Source organism: Lacerta agilis, chromosome Z (assembly GCF_009819535.1).
Source record: "Lacerta agilis isolate rLacAgi1 chromosome Z, rLacAgi1.pri, whole genome shotgun sequence".
NCBI lineage: Eukaryota > Metazoa > Chordata > Lepidosauria > Squamata > Lacertidae > Lacerta > Lacerta agilis.
Window position 1 is genome coordinate 7,993,835 of NC_046331.1, and position 17,166 is coordinate 8,011,000.

The window sequence follows — 17,166 nt, forward strand, 5'->3', positions numbered from 1 at the left end:
CTGCACTTCTCCAAACAAACCCAGTAAGATTTACCTTTTGTCCATCTTGTTTTTGTCTACACTGACTGACAGCAGCTCACCAGGATTTCAGATGGGCTGCTTCCTAGCCCTGCTGGGAACTAAATCCAGGACCTTTGGCATGCAAAACAGATGCTCTACTGCAGCACTACGGCCTTTTTGTGGGACACAAGCAAGTGCATTCCTTTCTACGGAGCTGTGAACTTGTAATTTGAGCCTGTTGACTCAGGTCCTGCAATTTAGGACATGGGAAACTGCTTCCTACAGAGTCAGCCCACTGGTCCAGAAGCAGGTGCTGTATCACAGAGCCACGGACCTTCTTAAATGCAAAAGGTGGCACCCAGCCAATACTATGCGGGAACGGCACAGCTCCTGCCCAGATGAAAAGGCTGGATTGCCAGACTGCCTTGAGCAGTGGCTCAGTGACGCCCCAGCCAGACTGCCAGGAATCTCCCATCTGCTCTACAAAGCGGTCCTCTGGCATGCGTCAGCTGCGTGCCACCTTCTACTTGTCTGAAGGAGCCCTTCTGGAATTTTGTCACATGCCTCTTGCCTGAGAACAGGGAGCAGCACTGGAGGAAACTGGAAGGGGAGAACAGCTCTTCTTCTTTTCTTGGCAAGGGGAAAATAGAAAGCAAAAAAAACGAAAGCATGACCAAGTGGACAAAGCCACAGGGACTAGTCAAATTGTCTTAGATCACAACTGCACCCAGAAGTGTTCTAAAGCCTTAATGCTCCCCAGGATATTCCCACCAGGCCAATGCAGCATTATTTCATGCAGCATCCACACAATTACACACACACACTGCTGGGTCAAAGGTGATCCACTAGCTGCTCTCCCTTGCTCTAGTCTCACTCTCCATTTGATCCATTGATATGCCTTTTTGGCCTCTTCTCCTTCTCCTATTAGCAGCCACCAGGGGGCATCATCTTAATACAGAGAAATGAAATCCAAGGAAACAAAGAACCAAAATGGTACATGGCCATATTTAGAACGCTGACACTCACCTTCTGATTGCGAAGATAGAATTCCCTTCACTCGGAGATCCAAGGAATCCAGGGAGACTTCCATGTACTCCATGTTATTCTCCACCCCAGTTCCTTCTCCACTCTCTAAGGAAGACTTGTAGGTTTCCGAACCTGGGTTTAAAATATACACATATTTATATAGCAAAGAAAAGAACTATGCATGTATGTGTGTGTGTCTCTCCCTCTCTCTCTTAAAGGCCACATTCATCTCTAGCAGACTGTATGCAGGCTACAGGCTGATGGATCTCTAGCAAATACAGATGCTAATAGAATAATTAAAATGCAACAACTGGGCCAGTTGATCTTTTCAGCCCTCCTTCCTACTCTCTCTGCCTGAACAAGGCAGATATCACCCCACCCTTGCACTGTTTTTTGGGAGAGGAAAAAAAAAGGTGCCAGCTACCAGGAGGAGAGGTCCTCCCTTTCAGACACATCTGTCTGCTGCTGCACTGCATTAGCAGCAGAAACGTAGATGAGAAAGAGGAAGGGAGAAGGACCTGGGCTTGCCTTGACTCACCCTACACACCCTGATGTAAAAGGACTTTAGATTTCAGCAATACTTAAAAAGACACCCAATGGTGTAGAAAACAAGATGAAGGGGACAGGAGACATCTGGCTCAAGGCAAAAAAAAAAAAAAAAGGAGTGTTCAGAGCCAATTGTGCAGCCTCTCAATGAGCAAAGCAGGGTTTGCTAATGAAAACGAATGTGAGAACCTCTAGCAGGGATTTAGTTCATGCCTTTCCCCCCATTTGCTCCTTCCAAGAGACAAGTGTGTGCGCACACACTCCCCTCCTCACCCCAAAATAATTTTGCCCTCCTCCCTCCAACAAAGCACAATGCCAGCCTAGTCAGTCTGGAGATCTAGAGCCAGACATTAACCCTGCAGGGTGTTTTTTTTTGTTTTTGTTTTTTTTAAAGCTTCTTCCTTCTCCTAAAATTGTCCAAGAGCCAGTATGAGGAGGGAAGAAATGCTCTGAGCTACTTGAGGGTAACCGATCAGATACTGAACAACCAAAGTGGTTTTTACCAAGCATTGGTGCAAGGATAAGAGACAGACTGAGGAGGGCCTGCAGAACTTTTCCCTTAAGCCCTGTAAGATCTTGAGCCTCTTGGGAGAAGAGTATTGCCCTCACCCGTGGAGGATACTACCTCTTCCAATCATTTCTCTATAAGCAAAGGTTTGCCGGACACACCAGTTGCCCTTCTCAGCCCAGGAGAGGAAAGTCAAAGCAACACTATTTGGGAAGCAAAAGCCTTAGCTCAGTGGAACAGCCTCTGCTTTGCACACAGAAGGTCTCAGGTTCAATCCCTGGCATGTCTAGTTAGGACTAGGAGACACTCCCTGCATCAAATTCTGTACAGCCACTGCCAGTCTATGTAGGCAACAATACCAAGTTTGATGGACCATTGGTCTGACTCAGTACAAGGCAGCTTCCTATGTTCCTTAAAAAGAATGAAAAAGTAGACCCCATGGCTCGTAAGCACAAGTCCCAGAGCAGCAACTACTTTGCTTAGAAAGCCACCTTTGAAGTTTTGGGGACAGGAGAAATGGCAAATGGGAAGGGCTGAGTCTCATCTCATCTTCCCAAATTGGACCCCTACTCCTTCTGAACATTACTACTCTAGCATCTTAGCTGGAAACTGAGGAGTCAGGCGGTATTCCTCATGTGGTCTCACGTTTTGGATCCCCTATCCTAAGCCAAGTGAAGAAACAATCTGCTTGTGTTCCCATTGCAAAGGAAATGAAGGAGGAAAGAACTTGCTCAGCCCACCTGTGCTATACATTTATAGCCACATCACATCACTTTAAACAGTCATGGCTTCCCACAAAGAATCCTGGGAGTTGTAGTTTGTTAAGGGGGCAGAGAGTTGTTCCCACCACAGAGCTACAATTCCTAGTTACCCGGGAAGAGGAATGGATTGTTAAAACTGCTCTTTGGTGGGAATATGGGGTCTCCTAACAACTCCCAGCACCCTTAATAACAACTCCCAGCACCCAGTTCAAAGGATAATTTTGGGGGAGAAGCCATGGTTGTTTAAAGTGGTATGGTGCTACTTTAAATGTATAGTATGACTGGGGCCTCAGTCTCCACTGAACAAAAACTATTGGGGTGAAGGGATAGAAAATAAGACATTTGATCCTGTTACCCAATGCACCAGCTTGTTTCTTTTTACTCCTCCGCCTCCTCTTCCGGGTGGGTTTCAGCCAGGGACTGTCCATCTTGCCTTTCCTCTTCATCACCTTCTTCTTGAGGCTGGACTCCGAACTCTGCAAAAACCACAGGAGGCATCTGCTTCAGGAAAGCAGTGGCCTGACTGATCCTAAGCTATGCCCTTTGCCTTTCTTTGTGATTAGAAGGCAACAGGAGAGAGGCAAGGCTCTCAAAAGTACCTGAGGTTTTAAAAAGCCCAACGTATTTCAGAAATACAATCCTCTACTCTCCCCCCTAGCCACCAGGGGCTATCCGAAAGCTTGAGCTTCTTGACTCTTGGCTAGATCAGGGGTTCCTAAGCTGTGGCCCAAGGACCACACAGTGGCCTTGGAGCTTCGTCCAGCTGGTCCTTGGCCTGACTGTATTCAATATTATTATTATTATTATTATTATTATTATTATTAAACTTGCCTCTCCCTTCACCATTTTTAGGTCAGCTACAGAGACTGGCACGTCTTGTGTTGCATAATATAGCACCTTCCATGAAAATACCACAGAACTGCCACCACATGCCAAGGTAGTACAAGTAAATCCGCAAGCTTGGAAAGAAATCACTAGTCTCAGACTCATTCCTGTATTCTGCTTCCTCTGTAGCCAAACTTGGCTACCAGCCATGACATCTATGTTCTACCTCCACTGTCAGAGGTGGTATGCTTCTTCATACCAGCTGCCAGAAACCACAGGAGGGGGAAGTCTGGTTGGCCACTGTGAGAACAAGATGGTGGACTAGGTAGGCCTTTGGCCTGATTTAGCAGGGCTTTTCTTAAGTTCTAAAACTGCTTTCTGTGGCGTCTTGAGGTCCTTCAGAATCTTATCAGGGACTTCTTGATTAGAAGATCAGCTCCACCTGTCAGGGACACTATGAAGACTCCACTATACACATCCCACATCTCTTGGAACTTTATGATTGTTCAGATTTTTGATTGCAAGGTGGTTTGGGAGAATATCTACCTGGGCTGAGAAGTGGATGGTGATGGATCCGGAGAAGTAAGGCTCACGTGGGCTTACCAGAGGCATCTGGCTGGTCACTTTTGAGAACAGGATGCTGGACTAGATGGGCCACTGGCCTGATCCATATGATGTGATGTAGGCAACTTTGCCCAACCTCACTTATTTTGCATTTTATTATATCATGTAATCTTTACTATTCAGGGCAGGCACTTGGTATAAAAGCATTTTACTTCTGGTTTCTAGCCACATATTTGTTTCTTTAAAAGTATTTTTGCCCCACTCTTCTGCTGAAAAAGAACTTTATAAAGCACCTAACAATCGAAAGTAATCACAGATAGATGATAGATATAATCATTACAAATAAAATGCCGATCAGCAAAGCACAAGAAAGGAGCAAAACCAAAGAGCAACAAATCCAGACATTCTGTCTTATTCTGTTCATTATTTAGCAAAATGTGCAAGAGCAGGAATAAGGCACAGTGAGCCTCCAGAAAATTCAGATGCACATACTTTTGGTGAACCCCAGCTTGCCGTGACAATGATTAACCCAGAACTGTGATTAACATTAATTTTTTTTTTAGATTGGTTAATTTCCAAAAGCTTGCTTCAGAAACCATGGTTTGAAACTGGCTTGTTTTAAACTCGCCACAGTAAATGTTAACCACAATTTGTCAAACGAAACAATACAACAAACAGCAGTTAACCAAAAGCAGAAAAGAAAGATTCTGAACTGCTCCCCTTGTATGTGTGTGGGAGTAAAGGAGAGTAAGCCCAGGAGTCACTGTGGCTCATTTGTGTCTGTGCATAGCGCATACACACAAAGCTATGGTTTAGCATGATGTGTTAACCAGGCCATACTGGGTTGCACCATGGTTTATTCACTTACCTCTTATCACCTTCAGCATTTAGATCCATGTCTCCTTTAACTGCTGTTCTCAATTAAGTCTTGATACCCAAAACTGTGGTTTAATGTTGATTCACCTAAAGGGTATGTATCTGAAGAAGTGTGCATGCACACGAAAGCTCATACCAATAACAAACTTAGCTGGCCTCTAAGGTGCTACTGTAAGAAATTTTTTTATTTTTTATTTTGTTTCAACTACGGCAGACCAACACGGCTACCTACCTGCACCTAAAGGGATCTTTTATCCTGGTAAGCCACCATTAAACCACAGATCCCTGGTTTTAATGCAACAAGGAAATGAAGTTTAAGCAGGATCCCAGCACTAAAGCCAGTGAGCAAGAGAGGAGTGCATAGGCCCCTATTAATTCCCAACCACAGTTTGAGAAGCCAGGATCATCATGTCGGGAACAGGCCAGATGGTTTCCACCCAGGCAAAAAGAACACTGAAATAACAATCTCTTAAAATGTAAGAGGAGTACCTCTTGTTGTTATTGTACAGCAGATCACCCAGCTATTTTCCAGCAGATCCTAATCTATGCTCTGCTTATCCCTGCCCGTATTTATGAGCACAGGCTGGGCTTTGTCCTGAAAAGGAAGACTACAGCTGCAGCCTGATCATCAGTACAGCAGGGATTCAATACTGGACAGTCTGGCTCAACTTACTAATAGGCAAAACTCGCCCTTCCAGAGAAATTCAAGCTTGAGGTTCTGTAACAAGGGCAAGGGACTCTGCTCCATTGGAACAAAAATTTGCAAATAGGACATTTATCTCTTTTCTACATTTATGTTATTTTTTAAATAATAATTTTTATTAAATATTTTATGAGTTACAAAAGAATGTGCAATGTTTCTCTTTTTTTGATCAGATTATAAAGCATTTTGGTTACATTCAATGTAAGACAATATGGTATCCAGAGGTATCCTATCTGCATTTATAACCGTGACTGATAGGAGGTTTAAAACAAGGCTAAACCAAAAAAAGAAAACCCTTAACTATCTGTCAGCTAACTCCTGGGAACAAGGTGTTATCCTGCTGCACAATTATATGCACTTAAGTCCCACTGAATAGTTTTTTGTTTTTTAAAAAAGAAAGCCCAGGTCTGTGCAGGATTGAAGCAGAAATATTTTGGGGTGGGCTGACTACAACTTCTTTTGATTCTTAAATGAAGAGTGGCAAATCTTAGGCCTGGGGTTTGAAATGTGTCCCTCCAAGCCTCTTCATCTGGCCCTTGAGAATCTCCCCAGGGCACATCTCCTTTTCAACCACACCCCTCTGGTTCTGCTTCTCTCTGATCCTTTCAGGTTCCCATGTCATGTTGAGCCAAGCCATGGTTTGGCTAAGGTCTCTGGCTTGCTAATCATGAGCTGCAGCCAAGTTTTGTTCTTGAGAGGAGAGCGTTTAACCACAAACCCCAGGTTCAGGAGACATGTTAAGCCAAACCTTGGATTAGCTCAGCAAAGTACAATAGAAAGGTCCAGAGAGGAGCAAAGTGGCTGAAAACTGCATTCTGGGAGCCCTCATACTTGTGCATCTCACTAAGCCAGGAAGGCTGAAGGAGTTCACTGATTAAAATCAACAAGGCTGATCAGCAAGACTTTTAATACCAGGTGAAAATCCACCCCACCACTCAATTAATCAGCACATTCAACACAGAGAGAGAGAAAAGGTAAAAAAAAACTCCTGGAGATCATTCAGCTGTGGTTAGGAGGACAAGAAACAAGCCCTGTGTCTGTGTGCCTCATTCCTCCCATCACTTACTCAGCTTAATTAATAATTTAAGGATTTGATCACACCATAGTTTACAGTTACACCAGAACCTGTAAAGTCTGCTTTCCATGAGTCCTCTAAACTCTGGCTTGCCATTTTGGTTTGGAGGGCTTGTTTAAACTATTCAGTAAGCCAAGATTGGTCTCAGGTCTGATCCTTCAAACCATGGAACTGGAAATGTTAAGCTAGTGGATTAGATTCTGGTAACATAATACCAGTTCAATGCGAGAACATTTTAACAGTTCAACTTGTTTGCAACTAATGGAAACAAATGCCGTTTCATTTTTAATATCCTACTGCAAAACGAAAGTATTTATTGCTTTCCAAATTAATATATTTAGGATCAAATTTTTAGGAGGTCACAAATTAATAATTTTTAAAACCAGCTTACTGATTCACCAAGAATTCTTGAATCAGTTGTCAGATCTCAGATCTGTTACAAACACTGAGTAGCAAATGCCTTTTGTGCCTGAATTAACACTACATCAAACAAAGAAATTAACTGAAAAAACAACGCTGCAAGCTTGTGCACGCTTTCCTAAGAGTAAGCCCCAAGGAATACAATGGAATTTACTTCTGAGGGAGCACGCGTAAGATTGCACTGTGGAAATCATATCCAGAAGTTCATTCTCAGTATTTTGTTGGAGACATACATCCATACCCAAACCACAGTTGACTGGTTCAGATATACTGGTAGCTGCAAACTATGGCTTGAGGCAAGCAGGACAATATTCATCTTTGCAATAAATCTACCAATATGCCTTACCACTGATTTTATCAAGGTACAGCAACATGCCCAATGCAAGCCAAACAGGCTCTGTGTCAGAGCAAGCATTCAAACCTGGGACCCCCTGTATTCAAACCCAACAAAAGTCTTTATGCTTGCAGGTTCCAGTGCAGCTCCCATCGCTTGAAATCAGCAAAGAAGGCGAAGAAAGGGAAAACGGCTGAATCAAAGGCCAAGGCAGAATTTGAAACACAAGTAAGAAAAGCACATGGGGAAAGTGTGCATAAGTATGGGGTGTGGTGCGGTATAGTGCAGTGCCTGTGATGTGGCACGTTTGTGTCTTGAATTGCAGCACCCAGTCGTAGGGAACCAGAGCCTTACCTCCTGCATCCCTAGTGCTATGCCTCTCCTACAAACTTGTCTAAGTGCCACAGTACAAGGGTACTACCCCCTAGGCTGCAGTAAGCATCAGCTGATCATCTACAGGCCAATTCTGGCTCTCTGAGGCCAATAAAAGCCATCCCTCATCAGTTTGAGCAATTTGGGTCACTATGAGGAGCAGCAGTAGCAGCAGCAGCAGCAGCAGCAGCAGCAGCAACAGCAACAACAACAGTAGCAGCAGATTCCCGGTGCCTTGCCTTGCCTCCCGTGAAAGATGGCCCTGGATAGTCCCTGTTTGGACTACGCCCCTGCTTCTGTCCTGCTTGCTCCAGCCTCGACCATGCCTGTCTGGACCACGCCCTTGTCTTGGCATCTGGCAAGCAAGGGCAGACCCCTGCTGAGGCCTGACAAGAAATCAATAAACTTTTATTGTAACACAGAACTGTTTAGAAGGTGAAAATCAGCAGCTTGTTTGAAACCCATAAAAGCAGGGAGAGCAATTGGGTAATATATATATATATTATTATTATTTTTAAATGTTATTATCAGGAAGAACACTGAGCCTTGCATGGGTGCTTCTCACCATCACGCTTGCTGCATACATAAACTGAGGTGGGAAGGCATACAGGAGGAACAGCTCACCAAGTCAGACTCGTCACCATCTTCCTCATCTTCCCCGGAGTCTGCAGAGTCCTGCTCCTCCTCCGACTCACCATGGACAATCTGTGGTGGCCAAAGGAAAGTGAACAAGAAAGTGTATCAGACGAGTAAAGCTGTCACCCACTTAAAGAACCAAGGCTGCTAGCTTATGCTAGGTCAGATTATTTGTTCACCTAGCACAGAATTGTCCACTTTTGACTCAGAAGCAGCTTGCTGGATGCAGCAAGCCAACAGCTGTATCCAATATTATGAAAAACACACCTTAATATAGTTACATTTTATACTAATTAAGTAAAGTGTTTTATTTTTTAAAATGTGTTTTAACATGTTACAATAGGAATATGTTGTCATTTTATTAGTCTTAATTATTACTTTTATTAAGCTCTACTTTTAAATAGTGAATAGAGTTGTTTTTTTAAGTTTATGTAAATTCTGTTACCTGGTTTAAATTTTGTAACCTTGCTTGAAAAACACATTTACTAAGAAACCAGAGGCCTTTCTGCTGGGCATGACCAATCATGAGATCCCCAACAAAGATAGAACATTTTTAATGTATGCCACAACAGCTGCTAGGATTTTAATTGCAAAAAACTGGAAAACTGAAGAACTACCAACAGTGGAAGACTGGCAGATGAAGTTAATTGAGTATATGGAACTCGCAGAACTGACCGCGAAACACCGAGACCAGAGGTTGGAGAAGGTGCAAGAAGACTGGAAGAAATTTAAAGAAAATTTGAAACAACGTGAAAAGTTAGATATCTGAAATTGAAATAAGTGGATATTATAGGCGATAGTATTAAAATGTTAGTTTAAAATAGAATATAAGAAGTTAGATTTGTGATTGTTTCTAGTTTTCTATTTTTAGTATTTCTGTTAAGAATAAGGTGATAGATATAAGTTTATAGATAAGGATTAAGATTAGTTGTAAAAGAAGAGTTAAAGAGGTTACAAAGTTACTACAGTATATTTGAAATGAACGCAGAAGAGAGGGCGTGAGGAAGTCCCCCAAGTAAGATTATAAACAAGATTAAAATAGTAAAATAGGTGTTTGAATGTAAGGTTTGTTTTTTGGTGTTGTTTTAGTAGTGCTTTTATGTATTGTATTAGTTTTTTATGTTTTGTATTCTGCAGTTTGTATGTTGTGTGTATTTTGTTTTTGTTTTTTGTTGTTGTTGTTCAGTCGTTTTGCTTTTGTATTTTGTTGAAATACCAATAAATCCCTTTAAAAAATAAAATTGTAACCTTGCTTTGTTCTGCTTTGGTTGAAAGACAAACGCAATAGAAGTTACTTGTGTTTGTGTTTAGTCCTGATCAGAGAAGACTCACTGAAATTCATGCATTTGACTAACGTAGATCCACTAAGTTCCACTGAGTCTTCATAGAGCTTAGTTGGCTACAAGCCTAAACTGCACATGTGAAAATACATGCTCATGGTCCCTGGTTCTGATCCCTAGGTATTTATTTTTTTCATTTTGTTCACCCTCCCTGTGGAATGCCCTCCCATCAGGTATCAAGGAGATAAAAAACTACACTATAACTACACTATAAAGAATTTTGAGAAGGCAGCCCTGTATTGGGAAGTTTTTAACATTTGACGTTTTATTATGTATGTGCAATATGTAGCCCAGAGTGGCTGGGGCAACCCAGCCAGATGAGTGGGCCGTAAATAATAAAATTATTAAACAATAATAGCAGCAGCACACAGCTTGGAATGTGCCTTCAGGGTTATGTGGCATGTGGCATCCACGAATTATCTACACTGCTGCTCTAATTGGGGGGGCTGCTTTCCTCCCTTTATCTGTAGTTTACACCAGAAACCAAACCGCAGATACTCCCAAGGCAGAGATTCCATTCCAGGGAAGACGCCAGAGTAACTCCTACACAGAAGCACCAAGCCTCAAAGCTCACTCCTGCTGGCAGAAGCTTTTATCTCAGCAACAGGTTAGTAGTATTGATGTGGTCTTTACGCTTAATTCCCATCTGCAAAATAAGCCATGTTGCATTTTTGCGGGCAGCTGTGTTTTTGCATTGTATGCTGGTCTTCAGAGATTAGATAATGGAGCCAGAAAAGCCCAGAGGCCAGAGCTGCTACAGAATGCCACGGACCGGGTAGCAAGTTGTGCCCCTTACTGGGCACATCTGTCACACATTTAACGGTATTTGGAAACTCATTTTTATAAACTCTGTATTAGGTTAAAAGTAGGTTAACTACAGTAACAAACCTGTAATGTTTTATGAGCTTTGTTTTGTTTTCGTTTTGGTATTGCATGTGAGTATATGGGTGTCATTTTTCCTCCCTTCCCCCTAACAAAACCAGGGGAAGGAATCGGCACTGAGCCTTCTGCCCCTTTCACCTCCATCGTAGATGTTGTGGTGCATGGAATGAATGATCATTTTGGGTGTTGCAGTGGTTAAGAATGGATGTTCCTTTGGGAGGCTGTATTGGCTAGAGTGCTGGAATTTGATCTGGGTTGGCTAGGATTGAAATATCCACTCAAGTGTGAAGCTCACTCAGCCTTACCTACTTCAAAGGGGTGTTGTGAGGATAAAAAACAAGGAGGTTGAGAACAGTGTATACCATGTTTAGCTCCTTGGAATGGAAAGGTGGGATATAAATGCAATAAACGAGTACAGTGGTACCTCAGGTTACGTACTTAATTGGTTCCAGGGTGCCGTTCACACCCCGAAAAGTACGTAACCTAAAGTGGCGATATCGTGCATGCACGGAAGTGCGATATCGCGCTTTGCACACACGCGAACTGCACAGACCACTTCTGCGCATGCACGGACCATGCACGCAGAGAAAAACACTTCTAGGTTTGCGGTGTATGCAACCCGAAAATACGTAACCCGAAGCAGACGTAACCCGAGGTATGACTGTAAATAAATTTGGGTCCAACTGAACCAATAATCACCAATGCATCTCTCTTTACTGCTTTATGCTTCAAATTTTAAAAAGACCCAACTGAAGGTGGCTAGGGGAGAAAGAGAGAAAGAGAGACAGATCAAATCTGCCATTAACTTTTTACCTCCTGATTAAAAGAAGCCTTTTCTCAATTTATTGTACAGGTTTTCGCTGATTAAATCTGCATATGTTTGCATGCAAATTGGAAATTCTGAAAGGTGGGGAGTGGAATCATTCAGCTTCTACAGTGGTACCTCTGGATGAGAACGAGATCCGTTCCGGAGCCCCGTTCGCATCATGAGCAGTCTGCAACCCGAAGCACTGCTTCTGCGCATGCACGGGTCGCGATTCAGCGCTTCTGCGCATGACATCATTTGATGCGTCCGCGCATGCGCAAACTGCCAAACCCGGAAGTAACCCATTCCGGTACTTCCTGATTCAGTGCGTTCGTAACCCGCGCCGTTCTCAACCTGCAGCAAACACAACATGAGGTACGACTGTAATTTATTTATTTTTTTAAGATAATGCCCCCACATATTGCAGTTGGAATTCTCAGAGAAGAATCGCTGCCTCCTGTATAAGAGCTTCTTTTTTAAGGTAGAAACAAATTTCTGGCATTTTATTTAAATTTCTTTAAAGCCACCCAGGGAAAACTTTTGCTTTCTCCTCGAGGGACAGAATACATTGTGAAAACGAAGCAATGTGAAGATGGACAGCTGCCATCTACAAAGATGATTTACAAATGTGCATTTGTTTTGGAAACATTTAAGGGCTATTAGATTGGTTTTTGTCATTTATGACCCTGTGAATCTCTAGGACTTTAAGCTAATCAGACTGGTGACGACTATACAGAGGAGTAAGTGATGGCATGAAGGGGGGGGGTGAGAAATGCAGCTTGCAAAGCTAATATATATCTTTAATAAAACATTGTTTTTTTTAACGTGGCAATTAAAACAAATATTTAAAAATAACAAGCCTGTGCTCCAATTTATCCAAGATTTTAAAAAAAGAATGAACAAAGTATTTTAACTGACCCATCAACCCAATTAACTGACATAATATTGCAGCTCCCATTTCCTCCTTGAAACATCTGGATATAACAACAGCTGGAAAACACTCAGGCACCTGAGCCCTTCAGGATGGTGGTGGAAAACATCTTTGTGCTACACCACAAACTCTTGCTTCACCTTGTCACTTCCTTTACTCCCACCTATATTTATCGAAGTTAAAAGTTGTCCTGAAGCATCTCAAACAAGCATTCAAATCACCTTTCTGGCACGGCTGCCATCAACAACTCCCTCCTTAGCCATTCTGTTCTCCTCTGCAGGGAAGGCAGCCTGCTGCTCAGTTCCACGTTCATTGTCTTCTTCCAGTTCATCTGAGTCCTCTTCTTCAGAATCCGCATCTAAGCTCTCCCCGTTCACATGAGGGCTAGCATCACCCTTTTCAACCTGAATGCACCCATGTGGACAAACAATTAAATCAAAAGGGGAAGTAAACACATTTTTTTCAGGCTGAGGGCCACATTCACTGCTGGGAACCTTCTGAGGGCCACGGTGAAGACGCAGTGGCTTCAAACAGCAAAACAGAATGCGACACCCCTGCACACAGTTCTCCATGCAGGAAGCAAGAGGCCTTACCACAGTTCAAGGACACATTCCAGCCAGGCAAAAGTACTTGAGGAAGGCATGGAGCAGAGCTGGTGAGGACTATGTCTTGCAGAGAGCCCTGGCTGCCAGGCAGAAAAGTCAGGAGGGCTCAATTTGCCCACCAGGGTAAAGGTTTCCCTCCCCTGCTACAAATATATGCAGATTCCACTTTGCATTAAACCAGGGACAGGGAGCCTTTAGTCCTCCATATGTTGTTTGGCTCCAATTCCCTTCAGCCCCAGCTAGCAAGGGATGATAGGAACTGGAGTACAACCACATCTGGAGGACTAAAGGTTTCCCACTCCTTGTTTGCTTATTTCAGGCTGCATTCCTGTAAACCAGAGGCAGGGAATGTCAGTGGGCCCTCATCACACCTCACCACTGCCCACATAACTGATGCTGATGGGGAGTTGGAGCCTAATGACAAGCAGAGGGCCACAGAGGTCCCCCTACCCTGTCTGTATTGAACAAATGAAGTCGGGACGGGGCCCGCACACACTGTCCTGAGCAAACTGGAGAAAGGGTAAGCTTAAAATGCAATAGCAAAGTAATTAAAAATGAAGAGGTCTATAACTAGGCTTACTGAATAAATAATCATTTTATGGGTTGACCATGGGTGCTCCCCTGTCTCCTCTTCTCCACAAATATCTGCAGGGGCTGTTAACCCTCACAAACCACATGCAAGCTTCCCATTGGGGCATCACTGTGAGATGGAAGGATGATGGCCTAGATGGGCCTTTGGTCCAATCCAGCAGAACCAATGCATTCTTAAGAAAGAAGCAGACCCATAAACAGTCTGTCACCTGTTGCGATATGTCACATTTCTTCTAAAACACAAAATTCCCTGGATTATACAGCTACACTGCACAAAGAGAAGTTCCTTGCTGATCTGTAACCACCATCTCCGGCTGCAAGAGTGGCTGACACCACCTTCCATTCATCCACTTCGCTCTCTTCCACAGCCCTCACCTTGCCACCTGAAGTGGAATGGGCAAGGCTCCTGAACATCTCAATCATAGTCCTCTGTTTCAAAACTTTGGTCTTTTTCTTGGGAACCAGGCTGTACGTTCCCATTCTTCGCTTCTTCTTCCTAGATACTGAAGCAGCTGGACGGGAGGGACAAAAGAGAAAATAATCAGGGGGCAGAAAGTAGGGTGCAGAAACACAAGAAGGTATAAGAGCCTTCCTGAGGGTGGGTGGATCAGATGCAGCATCCAACAGTTAATTCAGTAAACAGTTAATTAAGTACAAAGGAACACACAATCAAACACAAAGTCCCCTTTTCACTCCCCCTGTTTTATTTATAAGCAGAAGCAGAGCGCTTGGTGGAGCTGCACTGCTCACCTGGCCTCTGTTTGGTTGCACTGCAGCTGCTTACCAGGAGACTGGGGGGCAAGTGGGGAGGTCAGGAGCCCTGCATTGTTTCCACCACATAATTTGCATTATACTGATCTTGCCATTCCCCCTCTACAATTCTCAGAATCCCTTTGGAAGAGGAAAAGACCATTCAACCACTCTGGGAATTGTAGCTCTGTGAGATACAACAACTCTCAGCTCCTTTAAGAAACTACAGTTCCCAGAAATCTGTGGGGGAAGTAATGACTGCTTAAAAGTGATCTCGCAATGCCTTAAATGCACTCTTATGTAAATAGGGCCTTGAGGACAAGCAAAGCAACTGATTAAAGGCTATTAAAAGGCAACATCCAACTAATGCAAATCTGCACTATACATTCAAAGTGCTGTTGGCATCCATCTGCCTTGGCAGACAATGGAGGAGTGCACCTTTGGGGGTGAGGTCAAGCATCTTCAGGCTAAAGATGCAGGCTGTGTCCGATGGCAGTTTCACTCCTCCCACACCACCAAAAAGTTTCCCCAATGCAGAATAGCAATTAGGCTGTGATGCAAAGACTTTGCTGCCTCCCCAAATCCAGAGATTCCCTGATGCAGCTCTCCTCTCAAGATTTTCAAAGCATAGATGGTGTTTCTCAAACTTGGATCACCAGCTGTTGTTGGACTACAACTCTCATCATTCCTGACCACTGGTCCTGCTAGCTAGTCTGAGAAACACTGGCATAAGGAATCTTTGGATTTAGGGAGGAGAAAGAGTGGAACAGCAGAAGTTGGAGTAAAGGTAAAGGGCCCTTGGACAGCTGTCTCGTAGAATTTAACTACGGGGTATGGCACTTATCTCTGCATTCAGACCAAAGGAGCCAGCGTTTGTCCACAGACAGCTTTCCAGGTCATGTGGCCAGCATGAATAAACCGCTTCTGGTGCAACAGGAGGCCGTGACAGAAGCCAGAGCGCACGGAAATGCCGTTTACCTTCTCACCGCAGTGGTATCTATTTATCTGCTCCTGCTGGTATGCTTTCAAACTGCTAGGCTGGCAGAAACTGGGACAAAGCAGTGGGAGCTCACCCAGTCACATGGATTCGAACTGCCAACCTTACAATCAGCAAGCCCAAGAGTCTCGGTGGTTTATAGACCACTGAATTCCTTCCAAGAAGTTGGAGGAGAATGCCCCATGTACAAGAGGCAATTAAAGGAGACACAAAAGCTTCACAGTCCACATTAATGTGAGGTATGTATGGGCCCTTAGAATCCAGGGCTGTATCTGCATCATACTTTTAAAGCACTAATATACAACTCAAACAGCAATGGCTTCCCCCTAAGAATCCTGGGAGCTGTAGTTTGTTAAGGGTTCTGAGAATTGCTGGGGCACCTCTGCCACTTGCATAAAGGAAAGGGGAAACTGATTGTCTCCTGGGGAAACACACATGTAAGAGTTGGTGGAGGAGTAAAAAGAAACAAGCATTATGTAACAGGATTAGATGTGCCTTGTTTTTCACCCCTCCTCCAATGCCAGCTGCTGAGAACTGCAAGTGTGAAGAGAGTACTGTTGCAGTCAGTTCTGCTTGCAAGCTTCCCAAAGGTATCTGGCTGGCCACTGTTTGAAGAGGATGCTGGACTAAAGGGGCTTTGGGCTTCATCCCGCAGGTCTCTGCTTCTTTTCCTATGGCAGTTCTTATTTATCAGCATCTCAGCTGGGGAGGGAAGGGTTTACGCTTCCCCTTCTTGCATGCTATGGTTCATTTGAAAATACACAGACACACACACTGTTAAATTTAAGACCTTCTGATTATTGGTGTGTTAAGCCAAATTTGTCCCTCATTTAAGCTTCAGCTCCACCTCCACAATGTTATCTAAGTTTCTCCTTAAATTGCAAGGGCTGGTAATACAATCAAAGGGGGCAGATGGCAGTAGTGGAATTGGCCACAACAGTGGTTCCCCCACCCCACCTGAAAATTGCTGAGGGTCTTGACAGACCACTTGCATTTCCCCCACCCCACCCCCGTTTTAGCAATTATAATGCCCTGTGCTAGATGTGGTCTGATTTTTAATTTTATTTTTATGGACACCCTGTGGACCACCTGGTGAAGCTCATGGGCCACTGGTGGTCTGGAAACCACAATTTGGGAAACCCTGGGTTACAGAAAGGGCCAGCAGACTCCAAATTAACCTTTTGCCTCCACACAAAAATAAAATAAAAAGGGGGATGTACACTGTTAAATTTTTACCTGTTTGTGATTTTGATGCTGCCACATAGCTCTGGTTCTGAGGTAGAGATGAATGAAGGCCAGGAACAGGGGGCAAAGAGAGGGGCTTCCCAAATTCCAAAATCTCCCTTCTTCCATCTTCCTTGGGTGTTTCTTTGGGGTCTTTACTTGTGTGCTGGGGAAGAGAAATAAAAAATAACCCTTTATATTTGAAAGGCCCTTTATATATATGATAACCCTTTATATATGAAAGGCAACTAGCTTAAGAAAACATTGCGGAAGGAAGGAAGGAAGGAAGGAAGGAAGGAAGGAAGGAAGGAAGGAAGGAAGGAAGGAAACATGTTTAATCCTCATTTATAAAAGCACATATTCTTGTAATCTCCACCTGGCTCCCAAACCTTTCT

At 43.7% G+C, this 17,166-nt stretch overlaps 1 protein-coding gene across 3 annotated transcripts in view; it reads right to left on the reverse strand.

The window, feature by feature from the left end:
• EHMT1 (euchromatic histone lysine methyltransferase 1) overlaps window positions 1–17,166 on the reverse strand; it is a 70,852-nt gene that overhangs the window by 42,885 nt on the left and 10,801 nt on the right. For 2 of the 3 annotated variants that reach the window (XM_033138126.1, XM_033138125.1), the window contains exons 3-9: window positions 16,784–16,937; window positions 14,176–14,312; window positions 12,826–13,008; window positions 8,635–8,715; window positions 8,250–8,396; window positions 3,197–3,317; window positions 1,027–1,158 (exon numbers count right to left, since the gene is read on the reverse strand). In XM_033138126.1, coding sequence (XP_032994017.1) covers window positions 1,027–1,158; window positions 3,197–3,317; window positions 8,250–8,396; window positions 8,635–8,715; window positions 12,826–13,008; window positions 14,176–14,312; window positions 16,784–16,937 — 955 coding nt within the window. The remainder of the gene's footprint in view (window positions 1–1,026; window positions 1,159–3,196; window positions 3,318–8,249; window positions 8,397–8,634; window positions 8,716–12,825; window positions 13,009–14,175; window positions 14,313–16,783; window positions 16,938–17,166) is intronic. The other variant, XM_033138128.1, reaches the window with a different exon arrangement.